Source organism: Pogona vitticeps, chromosome 4, assembly GCF_051106095.1.
Source record: "Pogona vitticeps strain Pit_001003342236 chromosome 4, PviZW2.1, whole genome shotgun sequence".
Classification (NCBI taxonomy): domain Eukaryota; kingdom Metazoa; phylum Chordata; class Lepidosauria; order Squamata; family Agamidae; genus Pogona; species Pogona vitticeps.
In genome coordinates, this window is record NC_135786.1 from 180425602 (window position 1) to 180445496 (window position 19895).

At 41.1% G+C, this 19895-nt stretch overlaps 1 protein-coding gene across 1 annotated transcript in view; it reads left to right on the forward strand.

Moving 5' to 3' along the window:
* The window catches only part of APCDD1 (APC down-regulated 1), a 41397-nt gene extending 33392 nt beyond the window's left edge, over positions 1 to 8005 (forward strand). The window contains exon 5 of the mRNA XM_020793555.3: positions 6941 to 8005. Coding sequence (XP_020649214.2) covers positions 6941 to 7392 — 452 coding nt within the window. The 3' untranslated portion in view covers positions 7393 to 8005. The remainder of the gene's footprint in view (positions 1 to 6940) is intronic.
* Positions 8006 to 19895: the final 11890 nt, after the last annotated feature.

A 19895-nucleotide genomic window follows, 5' to 3' on the forward strand; every position in this document is an offset into this window, starting at 1 on the left:
CCTTAAAGCAATGGAATGGGTGCCACACCAGATTCATAAACCAAATATTCTTTACCTAGAAACACTTCTACTCCTGAAAAAAAAATTTTAAAGGAAAATAAATTTCATAATAGATTGCAAACAACACAAGATGTGGAGGGATTAATACTGCACCAGTTGCTCATATATTTCTATTTTTTAAAATCTACTCTAGAGGACTGTATCTGTACTAATACCAGTCATAAAGCACCTTATACATGCCTTCTCACAATGGACTATATTTCTGTGATACTCACCCTTCCTGTCTTATACCACAATACTGTACAGAAACACACTTATTCCAAGCCAGTCGGGGCAGATAATGGAAAACTATAGGAAACATACCTTAAAAGAGCTATACAATCTAGTTATGCTAATGACAAAAATTCAAGCCAAATAACTACAGTGGTGCCCCGCATAGCGAGGTTAATCCGTTCCGGATTAACCTTCGCTATGCGAAAACATCGCTGTACGGGGCAGGAAAAGCCTATTGGAACGCATTAAACTTAGTTTAATGTGTTCCAATAGGCGCCAAAACTTACCCCTCCAGCGATATTTTCGCGGTCCGGCAGCCATTTTGGGGCTGCGGACGACCCGAAATGCCCCCCCGCAGCGTTTTCGCGACCTCGGTAAGCAAGGGGAGGGCGTGAAAACACTGACGGGGGCCATTTCGGGTAATCCGGTGGCCATTTTGGAGCTGCCGATCAGCTGTTCGGCGGCTCCAAAATGGCCGCCGGACGCCCCAACCGTCGCAAAGCGAGTGCGGCGATTGGGGCAGCTCCGTATAGCGATCCCCAAAAAGAGATCGCTATACGGATTCTTCGTTATACGGTGCGCTCGTTAAGCGAGGCACCACTGTATATGAAACAATGAAATTAAATTCTAAAGTGGAGTAAGCCTACTCGTTGATAGCCAACGAGATTATGCAAATATGAAATGCATCAGTGACATGTGAATAGATAAAACAACTCAGCTTTTGTGGGGGACTTTAGAGGCAGCCCAACAACAAACTGTTCTTAAAATGAAGTAATCAAATTAAAATGTTTATGGCAATTCTAAAATGAAATGTACTTTTTAAATGGGCAGGACAAGGAGTCCTTGTTTGTAAACAGGGGATGGGTGGGGAAAGAATAGGAAATGCTGCTAGAGCTGGGGAAACAAAGAGCCTTCATTCCTGACTTCTCTATCAGATGATGCAGTAATGAAATGTAAAATGAATGCTTTGTTTGTCACTTATATAAAAACATCTTGGCTTCATAATCAGCTGACTGACTTTTTAGCCCCAGTTCAGAAACTACAAAACAGACTGAAACATAACATGGTATGCTTCTAAATAGCACTCCATCTGTATTGCTAATGTTAGGCAATGGTGCCTTAATGTGTTTTAGGGTTTGTTGAAAAATGTTCTATAGATTTATTATCTTGCTAGATCTGAAAAGAAGCCAGTTTTGGTTTGTTTCAAATTCCCTTTGTGTAGGCCTGTTTGGTTCAGCTGGAAGTCAGAACTAAAATGATTTAATTTACTTTTACTTAAAACTATTCAATCTCAGGATCAAAACTTGGTTGATATAAATCAAGCTTGTTTCTTTAAAGTGCTCAGTTTTATAGATTATCCATTCTTCAAGATGTTGCACACATGAATCCTTAAAAATGAGGATAATATATGATGGTAATGGAGCTGACATTTCTGAGGTTTTTGCTTTCCATTTGGAACTAGTTACTTCATTAGCTTTGTAAGCAAGTACATGTTAAAAGACATAAATTTATATTCTGGCTATAGAACAACTTTTAAATGAAGTTTGAGTGTCATTTTATAGTATCCTCTCTTCTTTATATTGTCAAGAAAACCAACTTTTTAAAATTTGCAGGCTTGCCTGGGGCAGGCAGTTTGTGAAATACAAACTTTCATCTCTGACTCTCCTGTAGAGAAATTGGTCCCTTTAGTGGAGTGTATTTCCCCCCCCCACTTCCCCTTTAAAATCTAATTATGTATAAATCTCAAGCCAGTATAGTTTGTTGAGCACATTTCACAACACAGTTTGAAAGTGAGTGCTACAATTGTGCAAAACTTATCGAATAATTAGCAATAATTAAGTCAAAATACTGGGCCTCAGTTTTAGGACAACTCAACATCTAGTAGGAGTTTCACACCCTAATACTTGTATAGCATATTTTATGATTCCGTTTCACTTTTCAAAAAGAGAAATCAATCTTATTTTTAAAAATTAAAAGAAAACCCCCACTAAATTTCAAAGAACTGGCCACTAACCACACCTCAGGTTTGTATTCTGTGCATGCATACCTACATGTGGGATTCTGTACACAGGCTGGTGATGCATACATTGCTTCTCCTGCTAACTTAGGTGACAGAGCTGAGCATGTAGAGAAAGAATCATAGTAATTACTTATTTGGGAGCAGAAGGTTGAATTTAGGCCACTCCAGTCCCATATCCTGCTGAACAGGTAGCTGTTACAAATTCTTTTCTGATAGAGCTTCAGTCCTATAGCTCCAACAGTTACATTTGTAGAGTTGAGAACCAAACTGTACTTTACAAATATCGGAAGTTCTAAGGTATTTGTTTTATACTGACACTTTAAGTCTAAAGGAGAAGCAGCTCTGGTCTGGCACTATGAAGAAATCTGAATCTGGAACCTGTTCTCATTTCCCACTGAAAATCCCCACACCAGGTTGCGGTTTGTCCCCAGACAAACAGCAACCTGATATCTATAATAGATGGCACCTTTAGAACATATGGCCTGGTCATGGGAATTTGGAGGGAAACCACTTTATGTACTGCAGTGCTGTGTCTCTAGATGAGAGAAGACTGCAATAGGGCCTCATCTTTGATATAATTTCCTAAACTAAATGCACAAGGAAGTCTGGGCAACAAGGCCCATCCCTCTAATTTGGTGATTGTTAACAGATGGGGCAACTCCAATTTTGGACAGAATTCTCCTCCTCATAAAAGTTTACCCAGTCATATGTTTATTCAAGTCCTTCTACAAAAATGCATGCCAGAAACCCATTCTTAGAGAATTTCCATGTGTGCACCTATGACGTTCCTAACAAAAGGCAGAATTATATGATTACAAACCCCAGTCTTATTAAAACCAAAAAGAAAGGAGAATGTTCTTGGTTTGTTGAAATATTTGGTTTTTTTGGCCAAGAATTAAGTATTCAGTGGAGCAGTCACAATTGGAAGTTCACTGCCTTCCCAGGTATAGGAAGCTCATGTGCACATTTTATTTACAGAAGTTACATCTCCAAGAATCTCCAGCCTTTATCTTATATTGTAGCCCAGCTGCAAAAAAGAAATTGTGTAATAAATACTTCAGTGACAATATCCATTTATTCGTAGTGTCTCTTCTACTGATGAGACTATACTGTGATTTGCTGTAAAGGACATACAGCAAACTAAAAAATGAGAAGTGAATGGCACAAGGGCAAAACCCACACAAAATTCAGTTAGTTGTCGTATAGATGCAAGCTATTTTTGTGTATCATGGGGTAGAGTCCTTTTCAAATGCAAGGACATGTATAGACACTGTTGCATTAGAATGGAGTCACACATTTCCACAAGCATATATTGTGTACTAGGGGTGCTGCAGTTTGAACAGGCTTGTGGGAAGAAACTAAAACTACTGACATGAATGGTACTTTGTGTAATAAGAATTCTTGAACTGTGATAAAAAGTACTTCAATCCCACTACACATCTTAGTTTTCAGGAACAACGTGAGATATGGGCCCAAAAAGGTTTGCCCATCTATAGGGAGGGCAAAAGTGGTGCCCTTAGATGCAGAGATTCCTGCAAATGGTCTAGGAAGCAGTGCTTTCTTCTCAAATTGACTTTGTTTAAGGCAGCCAATGTCACCACATTGGCTACAAGATCCCCGACTTGCTGCAGCTAGTTAGTCAAGGAAGAATGAAACATTTGTTTGAAACTTTGCCTTGTCTGTAAGTTTCTCTTTTGTTTTCTTTTTGCCTCAAACCAGTGAGTCAGGCAAACATTTGGCATAGTTCTGAAAACTATCTGAATTTTCTGTCAACCAAATTAAAAATTAAATTTATTTTTAAATGTGCATTCTTAACATGTACAAAGTTAATAATACAGTGGTGCCTTGACTTAAGAACTTAATCCGTATTGGAACAGTGGCTGTAAGTCAAAACGTTCTTAAGTCAAAGCAGCATTTCCTATAGGAATGCATTGAAAACCGATTAATCTATTCCGGCTGTTTTTCGTCCTTATGTCAAGGCACGGTTCTTAACTCAAAGCATTAGTTCCCATAGAAACTAATGCAAAGCCAGTTAATCCATACTCTACCGCTAGGGGGAGAATTTTTTTGAAAAAAAATCTTCCTTTGACCTAATATGAACTTAGGTCAAAAAAAGGGCAGGGATGTTTTTTTTTTGTTCGTAAGTCAAGGCACGGTTCGTAACTCAAAGCATATTTTGCATCTAGAGCTGTTCGTAACTCAAAACGACCTTACGTCAGGGTGTTCGTAAATCAAGGCACCACTGTATAGCCAAGCAGAGAACAACAATAAGAACAACAACAGTCCTATGGGCATTTTAATACTAAGGAAAACCAGTGTAATCTCCTGGTGTTTGCAAGTACTGAGATTTAAAAACAAGTTTGTTCAGTACATAGCTAATGTGTGGCATTTGCTGTCACAAGACATGCTGATACCCACTAACATAAGCCTTTTCTCATGATCATACGGCTTCACATGCAGTAAGGCTGCCTAGTAAGATAGGGTTTAGGCTGTGTGGAGCTCTGTAACTACATCCGCTTGAACATTGTAGCTCATTTTCAGACTTTTTCCAGCAACACATGGAATTTGGGTGTTGAATGGGTGGAGCTGGAGCACATACCCCAGCTCCCTCTTACAGGCTCATAAATAATGGTGAATAGGGTTTTAGATGCTTCAGGAAGGGTACTGGACAGTTACATAGAAGTAAGCTGTTTGTTAGCCATGGAAATTTTCAGATTTCAAGGTAGTGTAACTTTTAAAACTGTGCTCAAGGAAAGTAACAGCAAAATAATTGTTCCCTTCATACCCTCCTGGTAGGCTCCAGAAGCTGTCCAATTCGTCACTCTTGGCAACAAAATGCTAGATCAAATGTGACCTAGATTATATGAAGCAGGACTCCTTTCATGCAAAAACCACAGTCCATACAAGCAGTTGCAGTCTTGCAATTCTGCACTGACTATGTTTTTAAACTAGGAAAGTGCATTCAGATTTAGAAATATTCAGAATTCATTGAATAATACTGTATTTTGATAGTTCCAAATGCATTTGAATCCAAATTTAATAGTTCCAAGTAATAATTCCTAATTTTCAGAGTCCCATTTACTCCTATAGATTAGAAAGCAAAAGGCTAGTTTTCTGCTTGCTAGAGAAAGAAGTGAAAGTGAAACTTATTTCTCAGGCTTACTGAAGTACTTGAGAAATGAAAAAAACTTAAAAGACTGTCACCAAGGGTAGTAAGGACAGAGAACTCAGTGTCTCCTGGCTGGGGTTGTCATGAGTTTTCCAAAGGAGGGGGGCTAGAGTGAGAGAAAAACCTGGAAATGATCTCTCTCTGTACCAATGAAAACTAGAAGCCGGCACAGATACCAAAAGGTATGTTTTCACATTGGTTCTTTCCAATGGAAAGATGAGAATAGGTGCTTATAAATCCTCTGGGACACTGTCTTAACAAGCACAGCATGAGTGTCCTCCAGAGACATCCCCCCAGAGGGAAGAACATGGCAGCGGCAGAGATAAAGGTGTAGACACAGGAGCCCTGCAAACCAGTCCCTTATCTTACTGGGCCGAGAGTCCGTTTAGGGAGGTCTGGCCAAGGGGGTAGCGGGACATCTGTCTTGCCCACCAACTAATGGCCCCAGTGAGAGTGTTCTGGCAGGCAGGGGACATTTTTAGGCCACACCACTTATGCCTGGAACCATATGTGAAAAAAAACCCCTTCTTTTCCTTAAGTTTATCCTACCATTGCTGGGCTTCCCTCAGTCGTCTTTAAGTAAGAATGAATGGCACAATCTGTTGAGAGTACTGGGTATGCCATACCGTACTTCAGTCTGCTGCCCCCTCCTTCTGGTTTTATCCTTCCAACTGCTACTCCAAGATTGTGCTCACTCAACTGTACTGTGTCCCCTACTGTTAGCATAGTTCCCCACCCACCATGGGCTATCTACTGCTCCCATCTGCCTGACAGTGCTGCCTGGGATATTTGCCAACTCCCCAGTGTGACTCTCCTTTGCTTCCCCAATGCTGCTGGCATTTCCTGCTGGCGTTCCCAATCTCCAGGGTTCAATCAGTAGGCCCACTGCATGTATTCCCTAATACCTAGGCACTGCTGGCTGTTGGTATGTACTCTTTTTTTGATACTATCCCTGAGAAGGTCCTAGAGGATAGAGGGAAATCCTTGTTTTCCTATTTGTGTTTTGTTTTTTTTTAAAGAGGAAAATAATAGCTATATAGCATTTATATTGACTGTAACTGAGTTCTGGATATTTGGAACTTTCACATTTTAAAATTTCAAATTCCAAATCCGAATTCTGAATAAAATGTTGGTGCTAGTGAACATCTCTATTTTAAATCACTATTATCACTCCACGGAAACTCACTCCAGTTATTCTTCCCAGCAACACTATGAAAGCCCACTCCAAAAATAAATGACACACTCTTCTGTGTCAGTGGGAGTGCAATCTTCCAAAAATGTATGAAGCCATTCGTGTCGGGATAGGGAACTGTAATCCTTCAGTTGTTGCTAGACTGCAACTTATTTTCAGCCCTAACAATGAAGGATGAGGGGACCTATTGTGCAAAAACATCTGCAGGACCACAGTTGTTACCCCACTTTATTGAAAAGGGCATCTGGTTTCAGAGTGTAATTAACATCTTTTTTCTGTGTTTCAGTGAATCACATGAAGGTAACTCCCATGGATGTAGCCACAGCCTCTCTACTGAATGTCTTCAATGGAAATGAGTGTGGAGCTGAAGGATCGTGGCAAGTTGGGGTGCAGCAAGATGTAACACACACCAATGGCTGCATTGCTTTGGGGATCCGTCTGCCTCACACAGAGTATGAGATCTTCAAAATGGAACAAGATGCCAAAGGGAGATACTTGCTGTATAATGGTCAGAGACCAAGTGATGGATCCAGCCCAGACAGACCAGAAAAGAGAGCCACTTCCTACCAGATGCCATTAATTCAATGTACTTCATCAGTCCCAGTAGCAGATGGAATACCAAATGAAAATAAATTAGGATGGTACAGTAGTAGGGCAGCACGATGGAATTTCTGTACATTTGTTTTGACCCTCATGTTAGCTTTTTGTACTTTGCCACATGCGAACATTCAGAGCTAGAAGTGCATTTTGAAATGACTCTTAACCAGAGCAGTGCAGAACTTGGAATACATGGGAATGGAGAAGGGGAAGGGCGTATTTTTCAGACAGCCCTTTTCTTGATGCACTTGAATGCCTGAGGACTGTTACTCATTCCGCTCCACCCTATTTGAATTATAAACAGCTCTCATTTGTTTCTGCTTTGAACTTCATCCAGTCTGATCCACAGCCTGATGTGACTGCACAACAGTAATTGCACTTTAAAAATGCAGTTTCTTTTTAGAAACCATTCTGGGATGAACTGTAATAATTTTATGCAACCTTTCCTCTGTCAACTGTGCTATTGCAGTCTTTGCTACCTACCAACTCAGTTTCCTTTCTACATTTAATTACCAGGAATTATGCTTTTATCCTATTGTGTCAATATTGGTGAACCGAATCATTGTTAAGCTACAGTGTATATATGTATATATGAAAAACCCAGCCAAGGATGTATCTAAATACACTTTTATAGATTTTACACAAATTATTAAATGTTCTTTAGAGACAAGAATGCTGAATTGAAAATATCTCAAATCTAAAATGGTAATTTAAATCATTTTATATAAAGATGTTGAACTTTTTGAATTAAAAATGTAGAGTGATTTGTGGCACCAACGTTCTGATATTGTTGCTAAAGGCATGATAAATTCACCGATTTTCTGGTGACTTACCACTGGTTATGATCAAACTTTTAAAAGCAAGACAAAAGTGGGGAAATGATAATCTCAAATGGAAAGACGAGTGTAAATTACCTTCCTCTACGTTTTCAGAAAAAGGCTATGTGGATAGAATGCCTGCCATATGCAGTATGCTTATCTTGAATCATGTTTTACTAGATGGGACAATTTAGTGAGGCATCATCAGGGCTACATCTATACCTATAAATGTCTATTTTTACAAGATGTTTTTGTTAAGCATTCACAATAAGTTCTGGTTAAGAATTGAATTTTATAAGCAGTAGGATGTGCAGCAAATTGCAAAACATTTTTTGTTTCAGCAAATGTGCGAAACTCTTGATTAAGTAAGATTGCTTTCTCCTCTACAAATGGGGCAGAGTGGTACACTATTTTACATGAAATCTGTAGTAGCCCGTTAACATAATGCCTTAGTGACAAGGCTTGGATATGTAAAATCAAACAATACATTCCCCACATTGTTTTAAAACCAATCACTTGAAAGCCAACTTACTGCTTTTCTTTCATGTGCATGCATTTACATAAATGCACAGGTGCATTTGTCTATACATAGGTTACTGACATGTACCAATGGGGCAAGTTCAGTTTCAGGAATGGAAAGTAACAGAGTATGGCCTGAGGATATGCCAAGCTGCCATTCTGAGGAGTATCACAGGAAGTGTTTTCTTCTAAAATTACTGCACAAACATCAGCATACAGTGTTCATACCACCAGGTAAGAATCCTCCTTGATGATCTTCATTGCCTATTTCAAGAACGACAGACAATGTGATCTGAGCATCTTGTTTTGCTATTTGCCAGTATATACTAACATTACATTGTTTTTTGAAAAAAGTGAGAATGAAGGAACTCTTGCAGGATTATACTACCATTTAGAAACTAGAGCTCTGGAGATAAGAGCTAGTTGCAAGGCAAACTTGTAATCATAATATAATTTTCTATGCGAAGATGAATTAGAATAATTTGATTTTACAGCTCAACATAATATTGGAAATCCAAGGCAAGAGTCATAACTGTAGCAGCTATGTAACATGTATGATTTTGAAATATTCATTCAAAGGCTAAGATGAAGCATAATTCAAAGACATTTTTATATCAGAAAGCAGTTGATGTGTTACATTCACATTGCATAAGGCTCAAAGACCAAGAAATTAAAATTAACTGAAGGAGTTCCCAAAAATTAAGAGAAAAGCTCCTTAATAGGTTTGTGCTTATTGTATGAAACTTCATCATCAGTTAACAGAAAGAAGTCAATGACGTGAGAGTTTGTTTATACTGAAGTAATCAAATCTAATGGAGGCAAAGATCTATGGTTTCAATTAAAACATCCCGACATATAATAAAAATAATAATGTGCTGTCAATTCTGACTTATGGCCACCATTTCCAGGGCCTTCTTAGTACAGAATACTCAGAATTGGTTTGCCATTCCCTTTCTCCGGGGACAGACTCAGACTGCAGCTGGACCAAAGCCACATAGGCTGGCTCTTCTCCATGGAGGCAGTGTGGAATCAAATTTCCAGCCTCTGGCTTCATAACCAGATACCTAAATCACTGAGCTATCCAGCCAATCTCCAGATACCCAAATTTGCAACAACTAAAATGAAAATCCTTTGGACTACAGATTCTGTGACTAGCTTGCTACATTTGGATGAATCCTCACTCCCCAACTGCTACCATGCTATAAAGCAGACCTGGGCAAAGGGCAGCCTGAGGGCCACATACGGCCCGCAAGCCACTCCTGTCCAGCCCGCCAGTCGTCGCTCCAGTCCGGTGTTCAAACACTTGTTCAAGCCCAAGACAGACTGGATTTCTCTCATTGAACAAGCTGAACATTAAAACCATTTATAACTTTTTGTCTAAAGTTAATCAGTTGCTTATCTTTAACATACTGCAAAAAAAAAAACCTCTTTAGTATTTGTGAAGATTAACAAGTTTAAAATAAAAACAATCATAACATCACTGTTTCATTTTATTTTTAAGTAAAGTTGGTTCGCCCCCGAACGCAGTTCAGATTTTTCGTGTGGCCCCCTATAGAAGTTAATTGCCCATCCCTGCTATAAAGTGTTAGATTTTTAATGTGGTGATATATTTGCATATAAACCAGGGAATTGTTTTTAATAAATATTTTATTTTTGTAAACTTCATAAAGCTTTTTCTTCCCAGCTTCAATTTCTAGTTTTAGAGTACCTGGGAAGTTTAAGCCTGTGTTGAAAATATTGGATAAATAAAGAGTAAATGAAACTAAAATTCTTCAGAATCCTATCAGTAGTGAATGTTTTTATCTATTGGACAATTGTGCGCCAAATGAAGCATTTTAGTTGTAAACATTCCTATTTTCAAAAAAAGAATACTGGTTGACTGATAATATATTGAACAATTGCTATTTTTTCCACAATCAAATATCAGGCCAGCTACGTTCGTTCGTTTAGTCATTTAGTCGTGTCCGACTCTTCGTGACCCCATGGACCAGAGCACGCCAGGCCCGCCTATCTTCCACTGCCTCCCGGAGTTGTGTCAAATTCATTTTGGTTGCTTCGCAGACACTGTCCAGCCTTTTCATCCTCGGTCGCCCCCTTCTCTTGCCTTCACACTTTCCTAACATCAAGTTTTTTTCCAAGGAGTCTTTTCTTCTCATGAGATGGCCAAAGTACTGGAGCCTCAGCTTCAGGATCTGTCCTTCCAGTGAGCACTCAGGGTTGATTTCCTTTAGAATTGATAGGTTTGTTCTCCTTGCAGTCCAGCAGTAGCACCTTAACAGCATCATCTTTTAAGATTTTAAATAGTTCAACTGGAATGTCATCACCTCCACTGGCCTTGTTGTTAGCCAGGCTTTCTAAGGCCTCACTCTCCAGGATGTCTGGCTCAAGGTCAGCAACCACATTATATGGGCTGTCCAGGATATCCAAATCTTTCTGATATAATTCCTCTGTGTATTCTTGCCACCTCTTCTTGATGTCTTCTGCTTGTTAGGTCCCTCCCATTTTTGTCCTTTATCATGTTCATCTTTGCACAAAATGTTCCTCTAATATCTCCAATTTTCCTGAACAGATCTCTGGTTTTTCATTTTCTGTTATTTTTCTCTATTTCTTTGCATTGTTCATTTAAGAAGGCGTGCTTGTCTCTCCTTGCTATTCTTTGGAAGTCTGCATTCAATTTTCTGTAGCTTTCCCTATCTCCCTTGCATTTTGTTTCCCTTCTCTTCTCTGCTATTTCTAAGGCCTCGTTGAACAGCCATTTTGCTTTCTTGCATTTCCTTTTCTTTGGGATGGTTTTTGTTGCTGCCTCCTGAACAATGTTACGAGCCTCTCTCCAAAGTTCTTCAGGCACTCTGTCCACCAAATCAAGTTCCTTAAATCTGTTCTTTACTTCCACTGTGTATTCATAAGGGATTTGGTTTAGATTATACCTGAGTGGCCCATTGGTTTTTCCTACTCTCTTCAGTTTAAGCTTGAATTTTGCTATGAGGAGCTGATGATCAGAGCCACAATCAGCTCCAGGTTTTTGCTGACTGTATAGAGCTTCTCCATCTTTGGCTGCAGAGAATATAATCAATCTGATTTTGGTATTGCCCATCTGGTGATGTCCATGTGTAGAGTCGCCTCTTGTGTTGTTGGAAAAGTGCTTGTGATGACCAGCTTGTTCTCTTGACAAAACGCTGTTGGCCTTTGCCCTGCTTTGTTTTGAACTCCAAGGCCAAACTTACCTGTTGTTCCTTTTATCTCTTGACTCCCTACTTTAGCATTCCAGTCCCCTGTAATGACAAGAACATTTTTCTTTGGTGTCAGTTCTAGAAAGTGTTGTAAGTCTTCACAGAACTGGTTAATTTAAGCCTCTTCAGCATGGGTGGTTGGTGCATAAACTTGGATTACTGTGGTGTTGAATGGTCCGCCTTTGAGTTTTCCTTTTACCATGCTATATATACTGTGTTTGATAGTATCCATGGTTTTCATGGGGGGGGGGCTCAAAACAAATCCCCAGCAGATATGGGAGTCCTACTGTATCAAGAGCTCTTTCTGAAAATAACTGCCCTACTACAGTCAAGAGATCACAATCCAGCAAGTTCAGGTACCCTCGTAGAAGATTGTCACCTTTTGTGTCTTTCAGAAACTACCAAGCATATCTTTTTTCAAGCTCATTGAAGTTTTAAGAACGGTTACATATATTCATCACCTTATGTTACTAATAAATTTAAAAGAAAAGAGGGGTTACTTACCTGTAACCATGGTTCTTCAAGTGGACCTCTGTGAATTCAAACAAATGGGTGATGTCAGTGCCTGCGCTGGACTCCTTGGAATATTCTATGGCTTTAAAAGTAACAAAAGTTGAACACTGTATGTTGCCCCTATTGCACATGCTCCACCTGCCCGTGCCTCAGTTCCATTTTTTACCCTTCACTAAAAAAAACTCTGAACTTCAGATAATTAAGGAAAGTCATGGACTGTGGGGAGGCTGGGCTGGATGTGTGAATTCACAGAGGTCTACTTGAAGAACCATGGTTACAGGTAAGTAACTTCTCTTTCTTCTTCATGGCCTCTGTGAATGCACACAAATGGGTGACTAGCAAGCTCACTTACCAGATGGAGGGATGTCATGGCAACAACGAAGTGAAAACAGTTGTCCTGAAAAGTGCTTCCCTTTTGGCTCTGAGGTCCAACCGATAATGTGACACAAATGTCAATTGAGTGGACCATGTGGCCGCCCGGCAAATGTCCTCTATAACCATACTACGTAACAAGGCAGTGGATGTAGCCATGGCCCTTTGTTGAGTGTCCTTTCAAGTTGTCCGGTAGGGCTTTGCCAGCTAGCTCATAAGCCAAAACAATAGTGGACACGCTCCATCTTGAAATTGTCTGAGAAGATGCAGGAGAACCCTTATGTGAGCCATGAATGCAAACAAGTAACTTGGGAGAAGCACAGAGCTCTTTAGTTCTCAACGTATAAAAAGATAATGCGCTACACACATCTAAACAATGGAGCATGCGCTCAACTTGAGATGTAGGGTTTGGAAATAGTGTTGGTAAGATCAAAAGTTGGTTAACATGGAAGCTGGAAAGAACCATAGGGAGGAAGGAGATATCGGGGTAGAGAATAACCTTGTCCTTGAAAAATTGCAAATAGGGTGGATCAACCCTCAGAGCGGCCAGTTCACTTGCTCTTCTAGCTGAAGTGATTGCCACCAAAAATGTTTTGAAAGATGATAAGCGAAGATCACAAGAAGCCATGAGTTCAAAGGGTGGATGAGTAAGGGCATATAATACCGTCTGCAACGACCACTGCGATAACGGAGGTCTTGTAGGAGGACACAGATTATGAAGACCTTTTAAGAACAATTTCAAAGTAGGGTGGGAGAACAAGCGTGACAAATCCGAGCCAAGGGGTTGATAGGAAATGACTGCTGAGATATAAACCTTCAATATAGAGAAAGATAAATCTTGATCAAACAAATAACGTAAGTACATGAGAAGAGTCTCCAAGGATACTGGTAGGGGCTGTAAGTTCCTGGAATTAGCAAAATGTACATCTTTTCCATTTGTAAGAATACAGAAGCCTGGTAGGTTTCCTGGCCTTGTCTAGGACTTCTCTAATCATGGAAGAATTCTCCACGCTGTCACATGTAGGGAGCCCAAATCTGGGTGGTAAATTTGTCCTGCATTCTGCATGAGGAGATGCGGTAACAGAAGCAGTTTGAAGAATTGGGTCACCACCAATTTGAGCATTGTAAACCATGGTTGTCAAGATGACATTGGCCGGTGTATGATGAATTTTTATCAACATCCTTTGGAGTAGAGGAATCGGGGGGAAAGGTAGAGGAGTTCTTGTGTCCACTATACCATAAATGCATCCCCTAAGGATGCTTTCCCCTTGCCTGTTCTGGAGCAGAACCTGTTGCATTTTGTGTGGAGTGGCAAACATGTCTATCATCGGGCGTCCCCACATTTCGCAGATCATCTGAATTGTGTGAGTTCACTTCCCATTCATGCATCTGAATAGTAAAGACGACTTAAGGCATCCGCTACCTCATTGTCCTCCGCTGAGACATGTATGGCTATGGGAAAAATGTGACACTTGTAGCACCACTCCCACAGATGGATTGACAGATAAAGGAGGGACATAAAGCAAGTGCCCCCGTTTGTTGATGTAGTACATAGTCGTGGTGTTGTCTGTGACAATCTGAACCCCACGACCCTGAATTAGGTGGTAGAACGCTCGAAAGGCCTTGATGACTGCCCACGTTTCTAGGTGATTTATATGCAGGTGTTTCTCCCGATTGGACCATAAAGCGTGTATCCTGTGAGGGCCTCAATGTGCTCCTCATCCTGTAGGACTGGCATCTGTCATCACCTGGACAGTAAGTTGCAGCGGTCGAAACGGGCATCCTACAAGAAGATGAGGTTTGAAAGTCCACTATTTTAGTTGTTTTGCCAGCTCCATTGTGACAGTAAGGCGCTTTGATGGCTTGTCCCTGAGAGGGTTGAATTTTGCCAAGTATCAGGCTTGGAGAGATCTCATCTTGAGTTTCGCATGTGGGAGAGCAGCCGTTGTTGATGCCATCAGTCTTAGAAGATGCTGAGTAAGGTGAGCAGTGACCTTGGACAAAGGGTGAAAGTGCCAAATTGCATGACGTATCTTTCAAATTCTTTCTGGGAGAAGAAATATGCAAGCATCGACGGGGTTTATGCGGGTGCCGATATAATCTACCATCTGAGATGGTGAAAGATGTGATTTTGCCATGTTTACTTTCAAGCCTAAATGGAGGAAGAATTCGGTGTCTGCAACGGGCTTGTGATGAGATTCGGAAATGATTAGCCAATCGACTATGTAAGGGAAAACTATGATGTTGTTGAGATGAAGATATGGTGTCACAGGTGCCATACACTTTGTAAATGTTCGTGGAGCGTTGGAGAGGCTGAATGGAAGGACGCAAAAGTGATAAGCAGAATTGTCGAAGAAGAAACGGAAGTATCGTTGATGACGCTGATGAATGGAAATGTGAAAGTAAGCATCCTTTAGATCTCTAACAACAAGCCAGTTTCCTTGATTCAAAAGGTGGATGATGGATTCTAGGGTGTTCATACAGAATCGTCGTGGATGCAGGTAAGTGTTTAACTTCCTTAGATCTAGGATAGGTTTGATCCCTCCATCCTTCTTTGGAACCGCAAAGTAACGTTTGGAATATCTTGATCTGGAACTTGCTGAATTGCTTGCTTTTCTAGTAAAGATGCTATTTCTAGCTCTAAAGCCAGATTGTACAAGGTGAATTTGACATGGCTGATAGGTGGTAATTCTATAAATTCTAGGAGATAACCAAATTGAATGATGTTTAGCACCCAGGAGTCGATGGTGATAGAAGACCAACTGTTTAGAAATGGAGCTAATCTTGGTTGATGAGTGAGAATGAGAGTACTTCTCGCGAGGGAGTCAAAGATAATGTTTTCCTTTCGTAGCAGGACAGTAAGACTGTCTCCATTGGTTAGCAGATTGAGATCGAACAGGAGGAGAAGAGGAAGCTTGAGAACATCTACCATAGGCTTGAGATTTGAACGGCCAGTAGGGTGTAGGCTGCTGATATTGCTTGGGCCACTGGTGTTTCTGAAATCTAGGTTGTTGCTGAATGGTGTATGATTTAGCTGTTTTCTTAATTTTGCATAAATTTTCCATGGTTTCATCAGTCTTATCATTAAATAATCCCACTGCGTCGAAAGGAAGTTCTTCAGTGCGTGTTTTAGCATCTTCCATTATGCCTGATGAGCACAACCAAGCATGTCTCCTTAGTGATATGGCCGATGTCACTGATTTAGAAGCTACATCCGCTGAGTGTCTTGCTGCTAATCTTTGATGTTTTGCCACTGTGACTGCTTCTGTACATTGAGTAATGTGGTTCTGGTATCTTCTGGGGCGCTCTGTAAAGCAGGAAGTACTCTTGCCCAAAGCTGTCACTGGTAAGCACCCATTGCGGCTTGATAATTGGATACTCTTAGTAAGAAGGTAGCAAAAAAAGTACAGTTTGCGGCCCAAGATGTCTAATTTTCTCCCCTCCCAATTAGTAGGGATAACTTTAGCTTTTCCACCAGATCTGGAGATGTTGGACTGTACAATAATGTGTTTGGTGCTGGATGCTTGAACAGAAAATTGGTGTCAGAGCCATGTATTCTATAGTGGTTCTCTATTTTTCGAGTGACTTGCATGGATTGTGGAGGTAAGGACCATGATTCTTTGATGTGGTCCATCAATGCTGGGATAAAGGCAAGGCTGAGAGGTGGGGATCTTTCTTGATTGATGTCGTCGAAGACCAAGCCCTGCTTAGGTGGAGGAGGTTCCTCTATGTCCAACTGCAAAGACTTGGCCATTCTTGACACAATTTGTGCATACGATGAAAAATCTTCAGGAGAAGATGGGTGAAGGTCTGCAGCATCTGATTCAGGAGTTCAGCTATCAATAGGAGAAACATCTGAAACATCTGAAAAGTTAACTTGTTCTAATTAAGATTCAGACATAATAAAAGACTCATCTTGAAGAGAGGGAGATAGCAAAGGTAAAATGCATTGTTACTCTGCTTGTGCACTGTAGACCTAGATGCTTGCTGCACAGCTGTTGAACTGGAGTGATCCTGAGAGACCACAGTAACAGGTTGGTCATCTTTGCCTGAGAAACCAAAGGATATTGGGTATCCCTAACCTTGCCAAGGTGTTTCGATGACTTGAGTGGTGCATGGTACCTTTCATAATACAGTGGGCCCTAGACTTACGAACTTAATCCGTTCTGGAAATCCATTCGTAAGCTGAAACGTTCGTAAGTTGAAACCAAATTTCCCCATATGAATGCATTGAAAATTAATTAATGCATTCATAAGGGGGGAAAAAGGTCAGAAACTTAAAAATAAATAAAAGAAAGCCACTTACAAGGCCTTGGTAGCCCCCAAACTGCAGGAAAAACAGCACCAAACAGCTAAAAGCCGAGAGCCTGGCAGCCATTTTGTGCTCATCTCCGCTCCTGTCCCCCCTCCCCGCCTAACAGCTGATCAGCTGGCTCTTAAGAGGCTTCCGGAGGCTTGCTCAGCACCTAAAAAGGCAGGCGAATAAAGCTCCCCCGCTTTCAGAAGCCTCCCGGGGGCAAGGGGAAAGCAGCAATTTTTATGCCTCCGGAAGCCTCTTAAGAGCCAGCCGATCAGCTGTTAGGTGGGGAGAGGGGGGGAAGGAGCGGAGACGAGCACAAAATGGCTGCCAGGCTCCTGGCTTTTAGCTGTTTGGTGCTGTTTTTCCTGCAGTTCGGGGGCTACAAAGGCCCGGTGACTGACTTTCTTTTATTTATTTTTAAGTTTCTGGCCTTTTTCCCCCTTAGCTGAGAGGTGTGGAGTGAGGGGGCACTTTTTTGTGTTCGTAACTGGAGGAAAGTTCAAATATTGGGTTCCCTATTTCCCTATTGGAGCGGTTTGTAAGTTGAATTGTTCGCAAGCAGGGCAGTTCGTAAGTCGAGGGTTGGCTGTATACTCAATATTGATGTTGAGGTGGAGATGGGGGGAGGAGGAAGAGGACAAGGCATACACATATCTAAGCCTCTTACGAGAGTGGTGTTCTTCTAAATCAGAATGGTCAATGATCTCCTCTTCCTCCTCTCGATGTTGACGATGATCCCGTTTTTGGTCAACCTTGACATATATGGGATTGTCACGAGTAGATCTGGCTCGATGTCGAGACGAACAGGGAAGCAACACCACCTTATGCCGAGAGGATCGATGTCAATCCAGAGAAATGTTTCCTCTTCGACGTTCTTTTATGGGGCGGAGACGTCTGGTCCGAAGTTTCAGACCTGGAAAGGCGTACTATTGTGGCCCGCCCGGCAGAAGCAGGGCTTGTACGGGCAGAGGCGTGACTAGACTCAGCGTCATCGTTTAGGCAGCCAGGGCTCAGTGAGTGGCACGGTGCAGGGGCCGAAGCCTGAGCCTGTCTGGGCAGAATTGATGGAGCTCCCTCCGAGAAAGACTCTCAATCTCGAGAAGTCTTCGAGGATAGGGGACAGGAGAGACACTGAGACTGGTTGTATGTCTCGAGGTCTATCCGCCTTTGATGGACGCTTGTCCTTTTTATTCTTATCTGTCTTCTTATGTGGGCTTTAGACGCCGAGGTCGACATCGATGTGGAAGACTTCTTTGACACCGTCCCCGAAGACTTTTTTTGTGCCTTTTTGGATGGTCTCGAGGGTGGTAAAGCCTGAGGGTTCGGCGTCGTGGCTTTGGGACGGGGTGTGGAAGCCAGTGTAGAAGTCGTTTCCGTAGTGCCCGGATTAGAAGATGATAAAGTCTTGTCCCACAGAAATAATTTTAGCCTCTGCTGATGAGCTTTAAGAGCAGCTTTTGTAAATTTCTTATACTCCTTGCATGACTGTGGTTTGTGTCCTTCTCCCAAACCAAAAAAAAGTCATGCCCGTCAGAGAAAGGGAGTTCACGGGAGCAAGAAACACACCTGCTAAAAAGGCCCAATCGGGACATAAGAAGTAATCGCTTTAAAGAGAGACGAAAAGGGGGGGAGAACTCACAACTGTCAGCGATAGTCACACAACTGTCAGCGATAGTCAGTACAGTCTGTGTCAAATCCGAAAATTTCAGTCCAATCAAAAACAAGACAGAATCGCCAGAGGAATAAGGAGTGGTCAAGAAACACAGTCCAAGATTGTCAACGTAGAAGCAATGGATATCCAAAATAAGCAGTGGGTAGTGAAAATTTTTAATGATCCGAATCAAAACCAGGGGCAACAGAGTAAAAGAGTTTCCAATAAACACAGTCCAAAGTCAAAAGCCGAGAGAATCAAACCAATTATATGAAAAAACAAGGCGCTCTAAACCGCAAAGTTCCTAACACAAAGGCAGTAAAATGGAACTGAAGTGCGGGCGGAGCATGCGCAATAGGGACAATGTACAACGTTCAAGTTTTGTTACTTTTAAATCTCTAGAATATTCCGAGGAATCCAGCGCAGGGGCTGACATCACCCATTTGTGTGCATTCACAGAGGCCACGAAGAAGTGTATACTAACACTTTCTGTGCAATCCATGCATGTTTTAAAATACCATGTGTACAAATATATGTATTTGCATAAAAGAACAAAGGTATGTGAGGTAACCAGATGCCTCCAAAACTACAATGGAAGAGGAGTTTTTTAAAGTATGCAGTCAGTTCATAGCAAAGTTCTAGGCTAAGCAATATCTTTTTTGAATCACTAGAACACTTTGAATTCTTCAGACTTCTTCAGCAGATAAAACTTGTAAAATTTGGGGTTTAAACAAAGCTCCAAAACTGGACCAGATGCAATGGCTCATGCAGTCAGACTGCCAGAAAGGCAAACTGGAGTTCTGGATTCTTTACAGGACAGACAAATAAGACATCAATTTACAGGCTCTCCAGCTCACTGAAGACCCAACTTTCTCACTGTCACCATCACCACAGATATGCCAACTGCCCTCTCATGCAGGAGTCTGTAGTAGGTTTCAAGCAGGAAAAACATGGAGCTCATGTCTCTCTTTAATCAGAAAAATAGCCCTTTTCCACTTTTGCTGACAATTCAACCTGAAGGTTAAGAGCCTTAAACAGGAATTAAGTGTAATAAAATACTGCCATCTAGTGGTAGTATAGAATTCAGAATAAACCCTGGTGTAAATTCATTCTGAAATCTTCTAAGTCATGACACTCTCAGGAAAATGGAGAAAATAAAGAATACAATTAACATGGGGAATTACTGCAATCACTAATATACTGATACTGAAAAGCTAGCTTTTAGATGTATTATTATAAAG